Raw genomic sequence first — 21,191 nt, forward strand, 5'->3', positions numbered from 1 at the left:
GGTGCCGAGCCCGTGCAGCACCCAGCCCGAGCTGATAAGCCCTGCGGAGAGCCTGGCTATATTAGTTCAGGCTTAGCACTGAATTTATGCAACCGCATGGCACAGGGCTGACTCAGAGCAGCCGCGGAGTGAGATTGTGGGCTGAACAAGCTCAGGGCCACCTGCAAAGGGGGTTGGAGAGGTACCCCCCTGCATTTGAGAGCCACGTTTTAATGCCAGGCTGCAAATTCCCACTTTATCCTGACATGCCGCTCCTCCCTTGGGTTGCTCACAGAGAGTCTGACCCCAAGTCTGCAGTCGGTTATAAACCGAATGTCGCATCAGGCCCTGTATAGGAAAATGACAGTCCTCACCCAGAAGAAATGAGGAGGCTGTGGTGGCTTATGCGCAGGTGGGGTGCAGAGCCAGATGTAAATGGATGTGGACTAGGTGTAGAAGGGAAGTCATCTTGTGCCTCTTCTGCTGGAAATCAGTCCAAATATCCACACAGGTAGGTAGCCCAGCGTTGCCGATGGGTGGTGTTTGATGGTGATTCTCACTGCATCTGTGGTTTTTCTGAAAGCTTTCTTGGAGCCGTGGGATTACAGGATCCCGCTGGCGCTCTGGGATAAAACTTGAAAATGTCCCACTTCAGATCAAATATACACGCACAAGGTTTACACCGCTTGCTGCCGTGAGGCCAAAGGGATTATTCCAGATCTACAAAACCAACAAGAGTTTGAGTCAGTGGTAGGGAAGGCTGGAGGCTTCACGAAAGTTATTTGAATAGATTGAATGCTGTTGGTGGCAAGAAGTGGTTGTCCCAGAGCAGGGTCGGAGCACATCAGTAGCTGCCCCAGCCCTGGCAGAGAAGGCCCCATATTTTCGCATGCTGATAGCCGTTGCGTGTCCTGTTGCACACTTACTTGTAAGATTAGGAGTTTGGAAAACGTTTGCAAGGTTGTGAAACTGGAGTCCAGGGCTGCTGCGGGCCTCCTGGTGTCATTCAGCATCACAGCTCAGGATAGTTTTGCTTTTTAGGGGGGTATGTGTGTCTTCCAACAGCTGTGAGTGTATCTCCAGAGGTTTCAAAGGAGTGAGCTCTTTACTTCCAGTGCAGCATTTGTTTGTTTTTAGGGCATGTTTTTCCCCAGGGAAAGAAGAGTAGCAATCCCATGATCAAAGAAACAAAGCAAATTGCTGTGGAATTTTTGCCTAACAGTATTTAAATTTTTTTTAAAAAAAGAGCACATGGTATATAATTTATAAATGAGTCATGCATGCCTCAGCTCTGGCTTCCTGGAGCAGTGTCTGAGACGTCAGGTTCAGCGACCGGTGCTCCAGCAGCCTTTTACGTTAGGTAGCAGAGAGCAGCGCCTGTCCCCGGCGGCAGCCCACCGCCCGGGACCCATTGCTGTACCGCGAGAGCCGAGCCACGAGGCTATGTCATCCCCATCCCCATCCCCTGCTCCCGCAGTCTCGCTGGCTTGGACGGATGAGTCGGATGCAAGAAAAGGATTGAGTGAGTCAGGGAGGGGGAAATCGCCTCCTGATGCTCCCGGTAAGGCATGAAGCCAGGTTTTCCGTGGTGGCTGGTTGATTGGGTGGGACTGCTGTGTTGGCCCTGCTCCTGCAGCACCCGGCGCCACAGCATCCCTGCTCGCCCAGCCGGCTGGTATCGCTGGATGGACCATGCACAGCGCAGCAATGTGGTTAGCCAGATAACGAGGGCATTAACCCTGCTTTTCTGACCGCGTTCTAACGGGAATAGCCCCATTCCTGAAATTTCACCTGCACACGTTACGTTAAAATCGTCTCATTTGGCCGTGAGGTGTGGATTGCTGTTGTGCCCGGCTGCGGTGGATGGGGTGGGATAGCTCCCTCCCTCCCCGCAGAGTTACCGGAGCTGTTGTGGGGCAGCGCTGTGCTTGGAGAGGCTTTGCCGGGGCAAGGATGATTAGGGCTGGTTTTCTGGAAGTAATGGGGTAGTGCTTAAAAATGCCTAATCGGCTCGGGAGGGCTGCACGTGTTTCCCTGGCAGCCTCTTCTAGCTTCCAGCAGGGATGTGCTCTGCGACTTCAGCATCCCAGCTTCAGAGCTGGCAGACGGAAACAGTAAGTGCTAAGGGCAAGTTTAAGGCGGCATTATTAATTTCAGAAAAACAAAACCAAAAGGTCTGTGTAGTGTATTGCTCAATGTATAGCGTAGCTCTGCTGACCAGAAGCATTTTCTCTGGTGTCTCGTGGGCAGTATAGCTGGAGCAGGCAGGTTTTGAAGCAGACAACTGTGCCCCGTTGCTATGTCTTCCAAGGTAGCTCTGTCCCTCTCTGGATGAGCGTAGTGGCACGGGACATCTTCATCTTGAATGTCAGAAGTGGTGACTGTAGGGAAATGCCGCTTTTTAAAAGCTCAACTTTGGAACTGTGGGATGTGCAGCACAGGGGACATGCACAACAGCCGAGTCTGTAGCCTTGCGGCTGGTTACAACCCGCACGGGTCAGATCCTGGTCACCCCCATCTCCTCCTGAAGTGGGCAGGGGGTGGTGGCGCGTGCTCCTGGGGCCGACTGAGCTGGGAAGTGCTGTTCAAGGGCCGAGTATTACGACTTTGCAAGGAATTTTAACATATCTGTGTTTATTACGAGCGCCTTCCAGCAGTACCGCGTGCCCGGGCGGACAGACGGACAGGCGGCAGGATCCTGCCCCCACGAAAGCCCGCGGGGAGCCTGCAGCAAACCCCGCCGGCCGCCCAGCCGCAAACCCAGCTGCTGCCCAACGCGTTGCCTAAATGGGCAGATGTCAACGTTGCTCAATGCGACGGAGACCTGAACGTCTGTTTATTAACGGATAAGATGGTCAGGCCGGCGTACGACGCGTGAGCCGGCCTGTGCAACTCCTGTGGTTTCCAACCGTACTTATCGAGGGAGGGGGCTGCCTCCCCAGAGAGGGTGTTTCCTCTAATCGGTAACGTCACATGCCAATGGCAGGCAGATGTGTGGGGGGCAAAGGCTCAGCTTTTTCATAACAGCCGCTTTCACCGAGCTCGGGGGAAGGAGTCGTCTAAGGCAAGGCTGGGGAGTTCGAAAGGAACATTTTGCTCGGAAAAAGAAAAGACTCAAATCTTCCCCGAGAAAGGGTGGAAGCAGGGACCTCACAGCCGCCCCCATGGCCATTAATTTTCACCATCCAACGTAGAAGGAACCGACTCATCCCAGTATTGCCTAGCAATAAGTTTAGCTCCAAAACCCCTTCCCCGAGTCCTTCAGAGGCTTCTTCTATTGTCCGCCCTGCGGCCCCGAGACACCGCAGGCAGCACACACGGGATGGTCGTGGGCTCAATTTAACGGCATCTCTCCCGCTTATCAGACTATATAATAAACATGGCTTTTAGGGGGGGATTTTTTGGGGAGGGGTGCGAGGCGGGCGGTGAATGGGGAGGCCAGACACCATTGTCTGGCAAGAATGCGAGTCCCCGGGGGCGAGCGCGCCTGGGCTCGCCTTCCAAATTGTCCCAGCATCAATCCCCCCTCCTTTGCGGGATTTCCTCCTCCAGCCGGGGTTTTGTTTCGGAACAAGCGTTGGTCAAACAAGCTTTTGTTTGCGGTCAGTCGCTTGGCACACATACACCACTTCTGGTGGGGGACAATGAGGAAGCTGTTTCGGGGGCAGCTGCGGTGGGACTGAAAGGGAATACTGATGGAAAAAGGGCGCAGGGAGGAAATAGCTGGGTGGAAATTAATTGGGAGGATCTTACGAAGTCCGGGTGCTGCGGCTAGGTTGGGAGGGCGGCGGGGATTCCTTCGACCTGGCTGCCTCGCCCTGCTTGCTGTCTTGTGCTGGTTTGTGTTGCTTTTTCCCCAGGATACATAGGCTCTGACCAGCAAGAAAGTTGGACAAAATATTTGCAACAGTGCATCTAAAAAGCTTTCTTTCAGGAAGAAGTAAACTATTTATGGCAATAACAGAGTTTAAAAGGAATTGTATGAGTGAGACTGACTTCTTTGTCAGCAAAAATTGCAGCAAAACCTGTTCATAGATGACATTACCTAAATGACATTACGTACGTACGTCCTTTCTTTCACATTTCCTGTAATCCTGTTACGGCACTGTCCCATTACCTCAAGCACTGTCATCTTTAAATGCTGTCAGATCTTAACTGGATGGCCAAGGACATTGGAAAAGGATCGAGGTGAAGCTGATGGCAATTTCAGACCTGGCCATCTCCCAGCCTGCCCCCGCATGGGGTGTTTTCTGATAAAACGTTCAGGTAAAATGATGACTCAAGGACTTTTACATCTTTTGAGGAGCTGCCACCCATCACCGTGATGTCTGGCATCCTTTTTGGGGAGCACAGGGGGCTGGGTGCAGACGGGGTGTCGGAGATGCTGGAGGTGGCAGGTGCAAGCCGTGTGCTTGCTGGTGCTTGTTGGAAGGCACTCAGGCCCATGAGAAAATGAGGACCCGGAGGTGAACGGGTGGCAAATGCCTCTGCGGGACCGTGGGCAATGCTTCCGCTCCCCGTCCAGCCTTCACAGAATCACAGAATCACTAAGGTTGGAAAGGACCGTCAAGATCATCAAGTCCAACCATTAATCCAGCGCTACCATGTTCCCTAAACCATGTCCCGAAGCGCCACATCCACACGTTTTTTGAACACTTCAGAGATGGCGACTCCACCACCTCCCTGGGCAGCCTGTTCCAATGCTTGACCACCCTCTCGGTGAAGAAATTTTTCCGAATGTCCAATCTAAACCTCCCCTGGCATAACTTGAGGCCATTTCCTCTCGTCCTATCGCTGGTTACTTGGGAGAAGAGACCAACACCCTCGTCGCCACAACCCCCTTTCAGGTAGTTGTAGAGCGCGATAAGGTCTCCCCTCAGCCTCCTCTTCTCCAGACTAAACAACCCCAGTTCCCTCAGCCGCTCCCCATAAGACTTGTGCTCCAGACCCCTCACCAGCTTTGTTGCCCTTCTCTGGACACGCTCGAGCACCTCAACATCCTTCTTGTAGTGAGGGGCCCAAAACTGAACACAGGATTTGAGGTGCGGCCTCACCAGTGCCGAGTACAGGGGCACAGTCACTTCCCTACTCCTGCTGGCCACACTATTCCTGATACAGGCCAGGATGCTGTTGGCCTTCTTGGCCACCTGGGCACGCTGCCAGCCGGCTGTCAACCAGCACCCCCAGGTCCCTTTCTGCCGGGCTGCTCTCCAGCCACTCCTGCCCAAGCCTGTAGCATTGCATGGGGTTGTTGTGGCCAAAGTGCAGGACCCTGCACTTGGCCTTATTAAACCTCATACAGTTGGCCTCTGCCCATCGATCCAGCCTGTCCTGATCCCTCTGCAGAGCCCTCCTACCCTCCAGCAGATCAACACTCACACCCGTCTTGGTGTCATCTGCAAACTTACTGAGGGAGCACTCGATCCCCTCATCCAGATCATCTATAAAGATACTGAACAAGACCGGCCCCAGAACCGAGCCCTGGGGAACACCGCTTGTGACCGGCCGCCAGCCGGATTTAACGCCGTTCACCACAACTCTCTGGGCTCGGCCATCCAGCCAGTTCCTCACCCAGCGAAGAGTAAACCTGTCTAAGCCACGAGCCGCCAGTTTCTCCAGGAGAATGCTGTGGGAGACGCTGTCAAAGGCTTTCCTGAAGTCCAGGTAGACAATGTCCACAGCCTTTCCCTCATGCACTAGGCGGGTCACCTGGTCATAGAAGGAGATCAGGTTCGTGGCATTAATGGCCGTTTGCAAAGCATGCCGAGCTCATTGGACTTAAGGTGCTATTAAATGCAACATCTGGGTGTTAATTGTTATTAACATTATTGCTCTCTTGCTGTATTACTGCTAAAAAAATGACGTGAGGCCGACTTCTTTTAGTCCAACCGCGAATGCGCCGCTGTGGTTTTTCAAAAGCGCTACGAGACGTGACAGCAAATGGGAAGATTGCGACTTCTGCTGTTTAGCCGCTGAATATTCAGCGCTCTTAAGCCTGAGGAGTGGGAAGCATTGGTGTCAAAGCAGTAGCCTGTTTAAACTGGCAGCTCCTGTCGTCAGGCTATAATAGAGATGATGATAATGGCCAGCTCTGGGGGCAGGAACTGTCGTTTCGTTATCTCCGGGTGCAGTGCTGTGCTCCAAGGGGCTCTGGTCCCCTGTGACGGCCGCCGGACCTGGCTGCAGTGCAAATAACAGCAGCCTTGGACCTGAAATATTCACTGCAGACCAAAGTCTGTGGTCAGGTGTGCGGTGATGTATCTGGTTGCCGTTCTTTGGTCCCGTCAGCAGGTTTTCCTGAAAAGCCAGTTTTTCCCGGGGGAGGCTGTAGGTCGGCAGTGAGGGTGGCGATGCTGGTGGGGACTGGCGCGTGGCTTCCCTGTGAATTGTCCCGGCTGCGTGGATGTAGAGGTGCTGCTGGCACCGCAGAGCATGTCCCGTGTCCTCCTGTGCCTCGGGATGTACAGCAGCAGATGTGCGCTGACTCTGCTAGCTAGGTCCAAGCCCCCTTGTCGGATACGTTGTCAAAGACAAGACATAAAGAGCCAGAAAAGGAAGACTCATGGATGAAGGTCAGGGGAGCGGCTCCCTTCTGAACAGCAGCCACATTCATTTGTCCCAGCGCAAGGGCTCAGAGTTTAGCCCCAGTGATGCTAAAGAGCAGGGCCTGGATCCCCAAATCTTCCTGCTGAAAAATAACAGCGCATGGAATAAGGGGTCATTTGTCCCAAGAAAGGGTATCATCGTATGGCCATGTAGACTACGTGGAAGATTATTCGCTTAATCAGGTGAGCCGAGGGGTTTTTTATCGCTATCTGTTGCTGGTATCTAAGTGCTGGCAGTTACAACGTTTAATTGCATTGTCCTCTGAGAAAATGCTTATCTTGCTAAGAGATGGGGGTCTGTGCAATCAGTGTTGTACACTTAAAAACTCTCGTTTCCATTTCATTTTTTACCATCAATGTGATCTTAACTCATCCTCCCAGGCTGGTCCTCTGGTCTTACCCTCCACCCATCCGAGGCTGTGCATAGGCAAAAGTCTCCACGCCAGATCTTCCCAAACGAGTGCCGTCCTCACCTGCCGCTGGCTCTGCCCCCTTCTCCTGCGTGGGGGAAAAGTGACCTTCAAGATGTGCTGGAGCCATCTCATCTCCCCTTGCGTCCCACGGTCCCCAGCGGGGCTCTCCCTGGAAAGGTCTCAGTCCGGTGCTCCTAAACTGGCCACGGTTTGTGCATCGCTGCCCCATCTGGCTACTATAAATTGATACTTTTTTTGGATGCTGGAGGAGAATTTTTCTCTCTTTTCTAAGTCTCTTAATAACTGAAGACTTGAGTGTAAAAGCACTAACTGCACTCTGTTCACTGGCGGTTTTTTTCAGTCATAGCTTGGCTTTTTTTACCCCTATAGGCACAGGAACCATTTATAGCCGAGGTGGGCCGAGTTTGCAACTTATTAATCTCTCCCTTGCGTGTGGGTTGAAAAGAGACACCATGCCTTTATCAAAAGCCAGGCTAGCACAAAAGCCTATGCAAAATCATCATCAAATCCTATTAGAGGTGGAAAATATCTCTTAGATCATCTCATTCATTTCCCTGCCAATGCTAGACTGTTCCTGAGAGTTAATTTTCTAGTGTCTGCCGCCGACTCCCTGTGTGACTGCAGGTCTGTCATCTTGCCTTTGGGTTGTCACCGTAACTTCCACTCGTTTCTTTGCATTTCCAAACAAGCCTCGTTTTGTTCAGTGGTTGCCTGTGTTAGTATTTGCCCTGTCTTACATATTATCAGTGGTTTCTGCTAGGAGAGCATCACCAGACCTTGCTTGCGGCTGGGAAAGGCATCCCCATGGGAGAGGGAGCTCAGGGATTGCTGCTTCCCGGCCAGGGGCTCCATCCACTGCAGCCACCGCTACCTGCTGTAGGCATCGGGCTAATGAACATCTCAGAGGGAGGTTTCCCTCCCGAGGTGGCGGCCGTGGGTTCAATGTGAGCAGGTCATCCCCCGTAAAGCTCTCCTCCCAACCTCTGCTGGCACCGCCTTCCATAAGCTCCCACCCCGAAGTCCTGGGCTGGCTGTGACATCAGCTCGGCAGGAGGATAAAATAATAATAATTTGAAGCTGGAGCTATTTATAGCATTAAGCAAATGCAGATTTCATCGGGGTTTGTTTCAGAGGAGGAACCGGTGTGTAGCAGTGGAGTAACCTTACTTGTAACTTCCCACCGGCGCTGGTGGCGGTGATTGAATTCCCCGATGCGGTGAGGGTCTGGGTAGCCCTACCAGCGCCGGGAAGGTCAGTCCGGCAGCTGTCACCCGGAAAGCATCAAAAGCATGAGCTGTCGATAGCGACCCGCATTTGCAGAAAATCTGAGGGCTTTCTAATTAACTGAGGATCTCTAAATTAGAGCGAAGCCGCTCGACAAGCCCCCTCGTACGCCTTAAGTGTCAGGGCTCAGCTGATCGCCGCATCTAACAAGCGGCTGATTTTTAACAGTAGCTCCGAGACTCAATCAGCTCCTAATGGCTCCGTTTCAAAACGTTTCAGTGCATTTTTCGTCTCTTACTCTGGAATTTATGCTCTTTGTTCCCTGCTCAAATATTCTGGCACTTTTCCTTAATTTCAGGCTTCTGCCTTGCGACGGCTTCTCTGCCCTAACTAGGCAGCTCATCGCTTGCCTTTCCCCGCACGCGATCCTCTGCCGCGGCCGCTCGCTCTGCTTTCTAATCAGTGAGTTTCAGAAAGTCCTCCCTTTCTCTCCCCCCAACACATAGGCAGTGCTGCGGGGTACGGAATTTCATAATTAGAAGGAAACCCACGTTTAAACAGACCACCGTGTAGTAAGAGCTGAAAAGTGGGTTTATTTCGGCTTTAAACCCGTTCCCTTTAAGATTGCGAATGCAGTTTGCAAATGCACCTGATCTTGACCTCCCTCCTGCCGCTTTTACGCAGTGCCGCAGATTTGGGCACCGGCACTCCTGATTTACACCGTGGCAAATGAGATCGTTTTGGCTGTATTCACAGCGGAGTAAGAATATGCACATTTCAGCTGAGGGCTTCGAGCTGCTGGGAAAATGACGGGGGGAATCTTTCCCGACGTGTAACTCCTGTTGCCGGTAACGAGACCCACGCAAGGCATCCTCGGGAAGGCGGCAGGATAAACTCCTACGTAAGCAGTGGTTAGAAACAGATAAGTACTGTTGAGGAAGGTAGAGGGTTAATCAGCGACTCTTTAAGACTTTTCCGCATGTGTTTATGTTCAGCTGCTTATCCATATCTTGGCAATTATTCACGTGAAATAGAATATAAATCCTGCTGCCTAATTTTTCTTCGAAAAATTTCGCGAGGTAATCAAATCCTGAAGTGCACATTCTATTCCGGTGGTTTTATCAGTAAATCAAATTTTTATCGTTTATCAGCAAAAGTTAGATTTAAGCATCCTCACTGTAATGTTTGAAAGATGAACATTTGTTTCAGCGGGTTCCGTGCCAATCAATAATCTTCCAGCTTGACTCAGCTATCAATTATTGCCGCAATTATTTGTCTAGTTGGATATTTAAAATGTCATCAGAAAGAGATGATTACATATTCCAGAAAGCAAGGCACTGTATAATCAGATGAACTGAATCCAGTTAAATGTAGTGTGGTACTAACCTGTCCTTCAAAGCTGAATTCTGCAGCCGCGACTGAAACAACAGCTTTCTGCATTATTGTAAGGAAACAGATCTTAACCTTGGAACAGTGCGTGTTATTGGGGTCGGGTAATACTCGGCGAGAGGAGACCTTGCAAGCCTGGAAATTGAATCAGCCCTTTACTGACAGAAAGGAGGGAGGGATTTTTTTGGGGGGGGAGGGCTGGTTTTGTTGGATTTCATCTGCAAATCTATAAATAAGAAAATCGACTCTGTCTGCTTTTCTGGGAATTTAAACTCCTGAGCTCGAAGCGCCAAATTTTTGTATGCCCTTTTTGCATTCCTTGACTTGATGTATGTATGGTGAATACTCTCTGTGCCCCGAGAACGCAATAAAGCTGTAGCAATTCTTGCAAGTCTTACATCCTCCAAACTCCAGATATTTAGAGTATTATATCATTTTCAACTTCAAGGATATCTCAACGATGGAGAGGAGACAGAATAAACCGGAGGAGACCAGACAACTTTACGACACCTTTTGGACCTATTTTCAAAGCAGGGAGGGGGAAATATATATATATTACCGATTCTGCTAATACTTGCTTGTGCAAGTTATGAAACTAAACATCGTAGGATCTGGTGCAGCACTTGCTGTGCTTGCAACTCCGTGGTGACATTGAACTTGCTCAGGGACAGAATAAACCTTTGCCTTCCTGGCAGATGATTTGCAGGCGGAGGTTTCGTTTGGGGGGACCTGCAGTTCCCCTGACCCACTTTGTCAGAATGGTTTGCTGCTGGCTAAATATCATTAATTTGAAAGTGAGAGGAAAGTGAGCCAAAGGGGAAGTCTGGGAAGGAGGAGAGTGATGAGGGTCCGTTTGGGGAAGGAAAAGGTGGAATAAGGCTCTCAAGGAGAGCCCCTGTTCATGCACGTCCCCAAGCCCATTACTTGACTGAGGGCTGGGGCTCTCTGGCTCCACCGACACCCTGCCCAAAGCACTGGTGGGAGCAGGGGTGCTGTGGGATGGAGAAGGGGACCTCAGCAGCGCCCGGATGGCGAGAAGGGCCACGGGGAGCTGGCAGGGACCACCACATCTCTGCAAGGCGGTGGTTTAAATGTGTGTGCTTTACAGAGCCGGGCACGTCAATTAGAGATGCTAATATGCGAAACGCAGCAAAAATAAAGCAAAGCCATAGGTGACGAGGAGAGTCGACGGCCTGGCAGTGCCCCGGCGGCAGCGTCCCCGCCGGCGAGCAGCGGTGGGAAGGCGCCAGCCCCCGTTTCTCCCTGGGAGGCGGCTCACAGCCCTTTCAAAATGCCAGTGCGCTTCGGTGTCTCCAGGAGAGCCCCGTGCAGTGCCGGCTGCAAGGCTGAGCGATGCCGGAGCTGCGACGCAAACCGAGAGAAACACCGCACCGCTGGCATCTGCCAGGCTTCGGGAGAAAACGGTAGGAAAGGAAACAACTCATCACATGGGTGTATGAAAGTGAATAAAATGATTGGAGCTGTATAATTAGAACACTGCATTTAAAAAGTGAATTATTGACTTGATTGTCCCCAGCAGCCACCTGGTAAATGCATCGTTATGAACCGTTGGAGCAAGGTGTCGTTCGACGGGTAGTCAAGTTAGGCTTTGAAAGGGCTTCGATGCTCTTTTTGGGGCAGGGCATAGATGTGACTTGGTCCTCAGTGGGTCACAACCCAGGTGGACCTTCCAGCACGGGACACGCCTGGTGCCAGGGAGGTCCAGAGGAGCTGATGTAGCAGATGTCATCCCAGCAGTGCCACTCCTGTTTGAGTCCGTTCATCTACAGCCCCCGTACCTGTGCTCGGGAGAGGCAGTCCGGGTGAGGCGGGCGAGGAAGCCTGTGCATCTGGGATCTTGGTTACTTCGCTAATGGTATTTTTAGAGAAATGAGATGGTATCAGTGAGGAGTTCCTCGTACGGGGCTGACAACGCCATGTGGTTTGCTCTTCAGGTCCCACCACCAGTGGTTGAAGTTAATGGAGCTACTCCCCATGTGATGCTGCGGTCTGCATTGCCTGTATTTCTCCATCCCCGTAGTGTTAGCGTTTAGGGTGCGTATATGTGCGTCATCGGGTCTTCTTTGCTCGAGGGGTTCTTTTTAAAACTTCATTCAAAGCTGAATTTCAAGCCCAGCGTTATTTTCCGACGGCAGGTTTCTTCTGTTCCTCACTAATCGAGGCACGACAGATTTCCACCCCCCTTAAGTTTTAAAAAAGCACAAAATCGGCCTGATTTTGCAGCCTGATACCTTACTTGCCAAGTTGGAGCTCGAAGCAGGTTTTCGCGGTGGCCAAATTGTAATCGCCTTGAAAATGGTGACAGACGTTGAGGTCAGGCCGGTACGCCTGTCAGCGCTGGCATGCTACGGCGGAACCCCAGCACCCCACGCCTCCCCACCGAGGCTCCGGCAAACCATGCATTTTGTTGCTTGTCCGTAACAAAATATTTTTCCTGCGGGGAAACTAGGTGGTATGAAGTTTGCACTTCTCCTGCAAGGGCCTGATGTTCCCCAGGGTTACGCGAAGCCCGGCTGCCGGGCTGCGGATGGAGCCCTCCTCGCTCCTGCCTGCGTCCCCCGCCGAGGATGCTGCACGTCGCTCACCTGCAGGGAGGAACTGCCCTCCCTGTTTCCAGCCCTTCGCACTTGTTCTTTCCTCGGGTCCACAAAAACATCTGTTTCGTGGAAACCTGAGCAGTGTTGCAAAACCCGACGAGAATTTGGCTTTGGGAGAAAAAGGTGAATTCCTGGAGTTCCTAACTCCAATCTAAATGTTTGAATGGCAAAGCAATGCCAGGTCTTCCTTTGTTTTTATTATTGCTGTTGCTTGGGTTTCTTTTTGAAGTTCGGGTCATGGTGTTAGCGTTTCGGTCCGGTTCTTCTTTAAAAGAGGGGCTTTTAAAAGGAGGTGTAATGAAAAAATGGCATTACTGATACTCAGTTTAGAAAACAGTTTGTCAGTTTTATTAAAATGATTTCAGGGAGTTTGAATTTGCGAGAAGAAGAATTATTATCAGGAATATCGGTATGTCTTTTATCAGTAAGTCGTAGATAAGGAAAGGATAGTAAAGACGTGCTCAAAAGGGGCACTGAGGGTCCCACAAAGCAAAACATCTTCTAGAGTTTTGACATTCTCACAACTAAGCCGGTCCCAGGACCCGCCATCAGGCCTGTTCATAAACAACGTGGACCTGATTTGCAGAATTTTGTTGTTCAAGTGCACAACAGCAATGGTGCTTCTCGTTTCACAAGCAGTGCTGCGTCACTTCCTGGAGAGTTTTGGGGACGTTTTCCTTTTTCAGTGCTTCTGAATCCGGTTCATCTAGCGATAAAGAGAAAAGATTAGAGAGGCAGTAGCCTGTTGTATACAAATGCAGCTACTGCTGTTATTTATTATTATTATTATAATTATTATGATGACAACAGCAACAACGCTGATGCTAACAGTGCTAACAGCTACTTATAACCGGTTTAATGACGGACCAGGTTAATAACGCGCCTTTTGCAATCTGGAGAATCGGGAGGAAGAATCGGTGCAAGAAGGAAAATAAAAAATATGTTTGGGCAGTTACAGTTCCCCATCTGAACCGATGCTGCTGACTACCAGGAAGAGGTGAGTCATGACAAAGCAGCTATTTCTTACCAAGGGAGAAGTGGGCTGCTGCAGGCGTGGAGTGGACCCACTTATCTCTCAGCCCTGCGACGCTTCCTGCGTCCCGACCGTTTTACTTCGCTAGTTTTCAGTTGAAAGGAATTTCAGCAGTACGGATTTCCAAAAGAGAGGAGGGGGGGAAAGAGATATTTGACAAGCCAGATGGAGAAGAACCGAATCAAGTACAAGTGGTAACAATTAACTCAATTTTTTTTCTTCCCCCCTTTAAATACCAGAACAACTCCCAATTTATCAGCCCAAAAATCAAGCAGTCAGTTGACATTAAAGCCGAATAAAGAAGTTCCTGCGTTTGGCTCAGGCTGTTCCTCCGATAATTGTTTGGTGGCGAGCAGAAGAGCGGGGGGTGCTCACTGCAGCTTGCAGGTGTTTGAGTCGCTTTTAACTTTCGTTCTCTGCAGTTTGATAGCAAAAGGTATGTACGTGCCCCCATAGGCGCAGGTGGCCCAGTAAAGACCCCCGGGCTTTGCTTACACGTGCAGGATTTTTGGGAAAGGTGAAGGAGAACACAGCAGCTACACCACCGAGGCTGGTGGCGTTGGCTGGCGGCGAGATGCTGCCGAGAGCAAGGGCTGGACCGTCCGGACAGCGAGGGGCAAATCCTGGTTTGCTCGGAAATTTCTCTGGCACAGGGATTTCTCCAAGGGAGTAAATCTGCAGCTGTGAGCGTAATCCTTGCAAACACCATTGGCACGTATGCAGTCACTGCTTACGCCGCTGTTTTGTTTGTGAAAACACTGGCAAAACTGGGGTGTCTCTAATACTGCGTGTTTGTCTGGAGCCCGTACGATGCCCTGTGGTAAAATACGCGTTATATTAATATTTTGCTTCTTAATCTGGTGGTCCTTCCACAACGACGTCCTGTGCTGTGGGCTGCCTGTTTTGGATAGGGGTACCGAGAGGATGCTGCACGTGGTGTTTCAGCGTTGCTCTTCCGTAAAGCACTGGTGTGTCCGGCGAGCAGCTTTCCTGGATCCAGCCCTGACTTTTGAGAAACGAAGGAAGCTCTTCCAAAGCACATTGGCACACGCCTGCAGATTATTCCATTACTCACTTGGCAATGCCTGAACTTGCATGCCTAGTTCCAGAAATCCTTCCCACTCCCCCCAGCAGTGGCATCTAGCTGACAGCTTCTCCTCCCAGCTGGTCTTCTCCCCAGCATATTGTCTGGCTTTGCTGCTGGTGGCTGTGGACATGGCTGTGGGTCTTGCTCGGAGCCAGCTATATTGTGCCTGGAGACGCTGGCTTGCTTCAGCTTGGACTTTGAGCGTGCTGGGTGTATCTGTGAGCACAGTACAGAAAAACCAGCTTTTTTTTTAATATAAAAAAAGCCCCTTAATGCTGAAGGCAGCCACCACTTCATATTTTACTGAGTAATTTTGCCAACTGCCCTTAAAGGCACTCAAATGCCAATATCCGTCCCACTCATTTGTTAACATTTTTCGGATCAGAAGCTAAATCTGTCACTTGTGTGTCACTGGTTAAATCACTTCTTTCGGGGGCATGGCAGGCAAGAGCTGTTCTGCCGCTTTTTTTTTCGGCAGGACCCAATAACTTGAGAAACACTACACATTTGTGCTGTAGTGAAACGCCGTGCCCTGTCACTAGTCTTTTGCTGGCCAGGGTGTAGAAAAGGAATCGGTACGTAACGGTGGGCGAGACTTCAGTGGGTGAGACCGGTCAGGTTTCATACTGGCCCCACGGTTGTCTTTGGTACACGGTATCCCCGTGTAATTCTCCTAAAGGGGTCATTTCCCAAATGCGAAGAAAATGAGCAGTAAAATTGAGGGGGAGGAAAAATGTACATGCAAAAGTGCGAATGGTAATTGGAAGCTATTTGTAAAGACTTGGATGAGCTGTCCAGGAAGGAGAGGGCAATTTTGGCCCAAATCCAAACCCTACTTCACCCGCTTCAGTGGTGAGATGAGAACAGCAATTAGATATTAAAAAAATCAATATATGACAATTAAAAAAATGGAAAATAGATAGCAATCAATCACAGTGAGAAACCATGGTGGGTAGAGAACTGGTCAGGGGCACTGAAGATGCCGAGGAAGACTCATGGCTGGCACAGATGGGGAGAAGAGGAGAGCTTCTCAGGGTCCTGGAGAAAAGAGAAACCCTAGAAGTGATGGATGGAAGAAGCAGTAAGGTAGAAATTTTTAATAAATATTTCTGCTGTAGACCTGGAAAGCAGAAGTGTTACGTTTCTGTATCATAGGCGGGTGATGACATTTTTTCTAGCTCATTAGTAGCCAAGGAGGATTTTATACAAGGTCCAACGGAGATAAATATTCTTAAATGAAAAGGCCCTGACAACTTGCACCCAAGAATCCCTAAAGAGTTAGCATGTGATGCTGGTATTTAATAAAGCTTATGGACTGGGAAAATGCCATCAAGAGCTGGTCGGGGTAACCGTGGGAGAGCTGGCAACACTTTGCTTATCTCTTCTGGGCAAAATAATTGAAGAGACGATATAAGATTCAATGGATAAAGAATTAAAGGATAGAAATATAATTCATGCCACTCGACTTAGATTTATGGAATATAGATCTTGTCAAATAAACCTGATTTCATTCTTCCAGATGACAACTTTGGTTGATAAATGTAGATGAAATAGACTCTGCAAGGCGTTGGATGCGGTGCTGCGTGACATTGTGTGTAGGAAGACCGAGCCCTGGGTGGTATCGCTAGCACAGGCGACTAAGAGCCAGCCGACAGATTTGGGAAGCGGGTGCTTAGCTGGAGAGGCATCGGTGGATGGGAGAGGTCAGCAGGGGCTGGTGGGAGCCACAGCGGTGGTTAGCATTTCGTTGGTGATTTAGAAAAAAATGTGCAATTGCAACTGATGAGGGCTGTGGATAAAGCAAAGGTGGGTGGATGAAGAGCAACAGGGTTGGCTTTGTGGGGGGTTTGGAAAGACTATCAAGTGGGGTGTGTTGAGAGCATGGTTGGGTACAACCTGCTGTGGTGCCCGTCTAGAAGAGGGGGATCGGGGCAGTGGGTACAGATCCAGGGTGCGGTACCCCGGGAAGGCAGCAGCTCTTGCAGGAGGCTTAGCTGAAAACCAACTCCATCCCAGCACAGTGCTGGGCTGAGAAGGGCTAGGCTGGTCCTTGAGTAGTGGAGGAGGATGGAGAGGCGGCTTCAGGATGGAAAAAATGGCTATATTTTGAAGTGTGCCTTGATTTCAGGGTGCACAGGTATCCTTGGTGTGTATGGTGGGCAGAGTGCATACTAAGGGGGTAGCTGTGGGAACCGACTGCGGTGGCAAGCAGTGGGTGCTCTTGTCTTCTGAGCTGGTTTGAATGGTTTTCGCTGGGATTTCGTGCTTTGCCCTAAAGACTGTTCACGGGCCTGGAGGAGGTTACACTTTACCCGAAGACATCGTCTTTGGTCATGGCACAGGACAACCGAGCGACGTGTAATGCAGGAAAAGTCAGAGAGTGAGAGCTGGTGGTCCCTTTCGCCCGGGCTCCAGCCCCACTGCCGGTGGCCGAGGAGGGCTGGTTCAGCAGTGACCCTCTTCGCGTCTCGGCCTGAGGGATTCCCACTAGCCTCTTGGAAACTGGCCAAAGCTCCGATGGCATCACAACGCTGCTTTGGATAACACATCCCATCCCATTGCCGCGGTGGGTGGCGAGGCACAAAGAGCCCCGTGGGAGCATCTCCAGCTCTGTCCTCGGCTAGCACCGGTCACTGCATCTCCCTGCTGTGCTGTCCTCGCTTGCCCGTGGTCTTGTCCAGGTGCTTTAGCTGGAAGCCCATGCGGTCGTAGAGCCTGGCCCGTAGCTAGGAGAGAGCGGATCCACAGCCTTTGGGTCCTGCAACCCCATCTGGCTTTTGGGGGGACCCGAACGCTGTACCGAAAAGCATGGTGGTGGGACAGGGGGAAGGAAAGGCGAGTCTCCTCCAACGCCGGAGGCTGCGGCAAGCGGTGTAAGGACCCGTCTCGCCGCTGGCGGGCAACGCGTGGATTAGTGCCATAATTCTTGCAGTTTGGCAAGGCTGCACCAGACTGGAACGTATCTCTAGGTAGTGATATGGTCAGTCAATAGCCTTCATAATTAATCAAGCACTAATAGACAAATTAGAAATTGTGTCTTTTCAAAGCAGGAGGTGGAGGCAAATGGCTGGTGGATTTTAACTGTTTCGCTGCTTTATTTTATTGCCTGGTTTTATGTTGCTCCCTTGAAAATGGTGGGTTGTTTAGGGAAGTTTTGTACATAAACATGATTTTAAATTTAAATTATTATCTTGATTCCCAAACGCGGATGGTGAGTTGAAAACTTATTTTTCAGGCAAGCAAATGAAGAATAATATTACATTTTACACTCCACTAAATCAATGTAGCCCTAATTTGGCCATGCAGGAAATCAATTCTAGTCTTTATAACAGTCGAAGATGTTATGAACAAAGTAATTTTGCAAATTATGGCAAGTAACACATTTATTGATGACTGTAGTTTAGGAATTTAGAATTTGTGAGTGCCGTAATACAATAAGGCCATACTGGCAGGAGCTGAGTGAAGTACAGATTATACAGTGAAACCGTAATGCATCATTTGCTATTAGTGGACTGGTAATAATTACCAGTTTCAAAGCAGCTTTTTCGATGTAATCTTTAGTCTCAGTCGTAACAGCCCTTCTCATTGACATTATGATTACACGAGCTGCCCTTATGATCTAGAAAATCTAGTTGATGGGAATGCTAAAATGTGGTAGCAAGCGCTCGATGTTGTATCCTCATTATAAGACAAAATGCTATTTTCTCTGACCTGATCTATAAGGTAGAGAGGCGAGGTAGCCTTACGTTGTTAGCTCCTACCGTGGTGTTAAAAACTTCCACTTCATTACGGCGAAGCAAGATGAAATTTTCCCACTTACGATGTTTTCCCTAGCTCACAAACGAGCATAGGAATGTGCAAGTCCAATTGAATTTCCCTCTAATTTCAGCAGATTTAAGTATTTATCTGCACTCGCATGCCTGGCACATAACTAAACACCGCAGCGCATTTTATTTCGACGCCGGCTTCAGGATGAAACGTTAAATATTATTCCAAGGGCTTTTGAAGCGATTAAAGTGTTAAATGCCTGCTGTAGACGACCGAGTCTCTTTCCGCTCGCCTGATTCGGCTTGTCAGGCCAAACGCGGGATAACCGCGGAGCCGGGAGGCAGGGCGGGGAGCTGCGCCGGGGCGCTGCAGCCAGCGCTCGCGCCGCGTGCCCGTCCTGTCCCCAAATCGCCGGTCGGCTCGCCGGAGGACGGAAACGCCCAGACGAAGCTTTTCTTCCCCTCTTCCCAAGTGAGATGGGAAACAAAACGGTTTTCTTTCCAAATCTGCCTTATTTGTGGGGTCCCCTCATTTCTTCACGTTTGGCAAACAGGGGAAACCTAATGGGGGCAGCTCTCCCCACGTCGTGTTGGACTTGATGATCTTGAAGGTCCTTTCCAACCTAGTGATTCTGTGATGTGAAGGGCTTTCCCCAGGAGCGGTGCCTGTGGAGCAGATGCCTCCTAAGGTAGATGGCAGGGCAGGGCGGCGCGGTGCGGGCAGGTACCTTCGCAGGGCTCCTGTGGGTTATTCAAACCTCAAGAGCATGTTTTTGGGTGTTGTGGGTTTTGTTTTTTTTGTGTTTGGTTTTTTTTTTTTAATATTACTAAACAGCATCTCTCGGAGAACTGCCGAGCAGGACTGGAAATGAAGTTTTATCCTCCTCTTAGCTCCGGTTTCAGTTTACCAGCATTTAGTAAAAAACAGCCGTAGGGGGGTGGAAGTGAATTATTCGCAACGTTACAGTAATCGATAAAAGCGCGCTCACCTTCGCCATATCTCACGCCGCTCTGTCCTCGTGGACGGCCCTCAAAAAGTTATTCATCCCCCTCGTTTTGCCATATATTAGAAGGGGCTGCTTTCTGCTGTCATTATTAGTCGGCTTTTTGTTTAGTTATTTATTAGTTGGTTGCTCTTTTATAATGTCCATGTTATCTCCAAAAATAAATTATCATGAAATAGAGTTAGCTCGCTACTTGCCAAAGTGGCGTTTACTATCCTCAGCTTCTTTTCAGCGCGAGGGAAATAACACGGCTCCGGCAGGGCGCTCGGCCAGGCCTCCTGGCCGCCCTCCAGCTCTTCCCTTGGCGGAGCTGCCGCTCTCTCTGCCTTCCCCTCTCCCTGTCCTGCACTCTATTTTATTTAATTTTATTTTTAAAATCTTTTTTTTGTTGTTGTTTTTTTTTTTTTTTTTTGCCCCAGAGCGGAATCTCTGCTGAGGGACAGGAGATGCTGCCTAATTTTGTACGCTTTGTTAAGTCTCTCAAAACAAGGAGGAGGCTAATAACGTGATGTTGCCCAGCTTGCCAGCAGTTGTGATGCTTTGGGTTGCTGCTTTGAACCAATGCATGTGTTTTTCTGGAGTGCTTTTTAGAACATTTTTTTTTTAATTATTTTTTTTTATTTTTTACTTATTTATTTATTGCCTCCCCAATTGAAATACTAGCAGCCTTTTGCAGCGTACAGTCTGCCGAGTCGTAACCGGCATCCATTGACTTACCTCTTTTTTTTTTTTCATAGCTTTTTGGCCGCGGTCACCTGCCGGGGTTCGGTTTTGATCCCAGGGCTGGGGACGGCGGGAGGAGGCGGGCGCGCTGCGGGTGGGTTTGGACCTCCCCGTCGCACCCCTCGCCTCCTCCTGTCCCCCCTCCCCTGCCTGCGCCCCAGCTGGGACGTCCCTTCCCCAGCTCCCAGCTGAGCGTCCCGGAGGAGAGGAGCTTAGGCGGGGAGGCGAGCTCTCGCCCGCCGGTGGCCGGCCGGAGATTGACGCTGCTTGTTGTGTTATTTTGCAGGTAAAGACGAGCCCAGCAGCTACACGTGTACGACTTGTAAACAGCCTTTCAACAGCGCCTGGTTCCTCTTGCAGCACGCACAGAACACGCACGGCTTACGGATCTACCTAGAAAGCGAGCACGGCAGCCCCCTGACACCACGGGTTGGTATCCCAACAGGACTAGGTGCAGAGTGCCCTTCCCAGCCACCTCTCCACGGGATTCACATTGCAGACAATAACCCTTTTAACCTGCTCAGAATACCCGGCTCGGTCTCGAGGGAGGCGTCGGGGCTGGGAGAAGGGCGTTTCCCACCCACGCCGCCCCTCTTTAGCCCTCCCCCGAGGCACCATTTGGATCCGCATCGCATTGAGCGCCTGGGTGCGGAAGAAATGGCTCTGGCCACCCATCACCCTAGTGCCTTTGACAGGGTGCTGCGACTGAACCCCATGGCGATGGAGCCCCCCGCTATGGATTTCTCCCGGAGGCTGCGGGAGCTGGCCGGCAACACCTCCAGCCCGCCCTTGTCCCCGAGCCGGCCCAGCCCTATGCAAAGGTTGCTGCAGCCCTTCCAGCCCGGCAGCAAGCCCCCGTTCCTGGCCACGCCGCCCCTTCCTCCTCTGCAGTCCGCTCCTCCTCCCTCCCAGCCGCCCATGAAGTCCAAGTCCTGCGAGTTTTGCGGGAAGACCTTCAAGTTTCAGAGCAACCTGGTGGTCCACCGCCGGAGCCACACTGGGGAGAAGCCCTACAAGTGCAACCTCTGCGACCACGCCTGCACGCAGGCCAGCAAGCTGAAGCGCCACATGAAGACCCACATGCACAAGTCCTCCCCCATGACGGTGAAGTCGGACGACGGGCTCTCCACCGCCAGCTCCCCCGAGCCGGGCACCAGCGACCTGGTGGGCAGCGCCAGCAGCGCCCTCAAGTCCGTGGTGGCCAAGTTCAAGAGCGAGACCGACCCCAACATGATCCCCGAGAACGGGGACGAGGAAGAGGAAGAAGAGGAGGAAGAGGAGGAGGAGGAGGAGGAAGAGGAGGAAGAGGACTTGAACGAGAGCGACAG

At 50.8% G+C, this 21,191-nt stretch overlaps 1 protein-coding gene across 3 annotated transcripts in view; it reads left to right on the top strand.

The window, feature by feature from the left end:
* Positions 1 to 21,191, top strand: part of BCL11A (BCL11 transcription factor A) — a gene marked incomplete at its 5' end in the record, with an annotated part of 73,370 nt that overhangs the window by 43,084 nt on the left and 9,095 nt on the right. For all 3 annotated transcript variants that reach the window (XM_081998187.1, XM_081998185.1, XM_081998186.1), the window contains one exon: positions 20,150 to 21,191. This exon is cut by the window's right edge. In XM_081998187.1, the coding sequence (XP_081854313.1) occupies positions 20,150 to 21,191 (1,042 nt within the window). The remainder of the gene's footprint in view (positions 1 to 20,149) is intronic.

The sequence above is a fragment of the Phaethon aethereus genome, assembly GCF_964289735.1.
Source record: "Phaethon aethereus genome assembly, chromosome: 3".
In the NCBI taxonomy this organism is placed as follows: Eukaryota; Metazoa; Chordata; class Aves; order Phaethontiformes; family Phaethontidae; genus Phaethon; species Phaethon aethereus.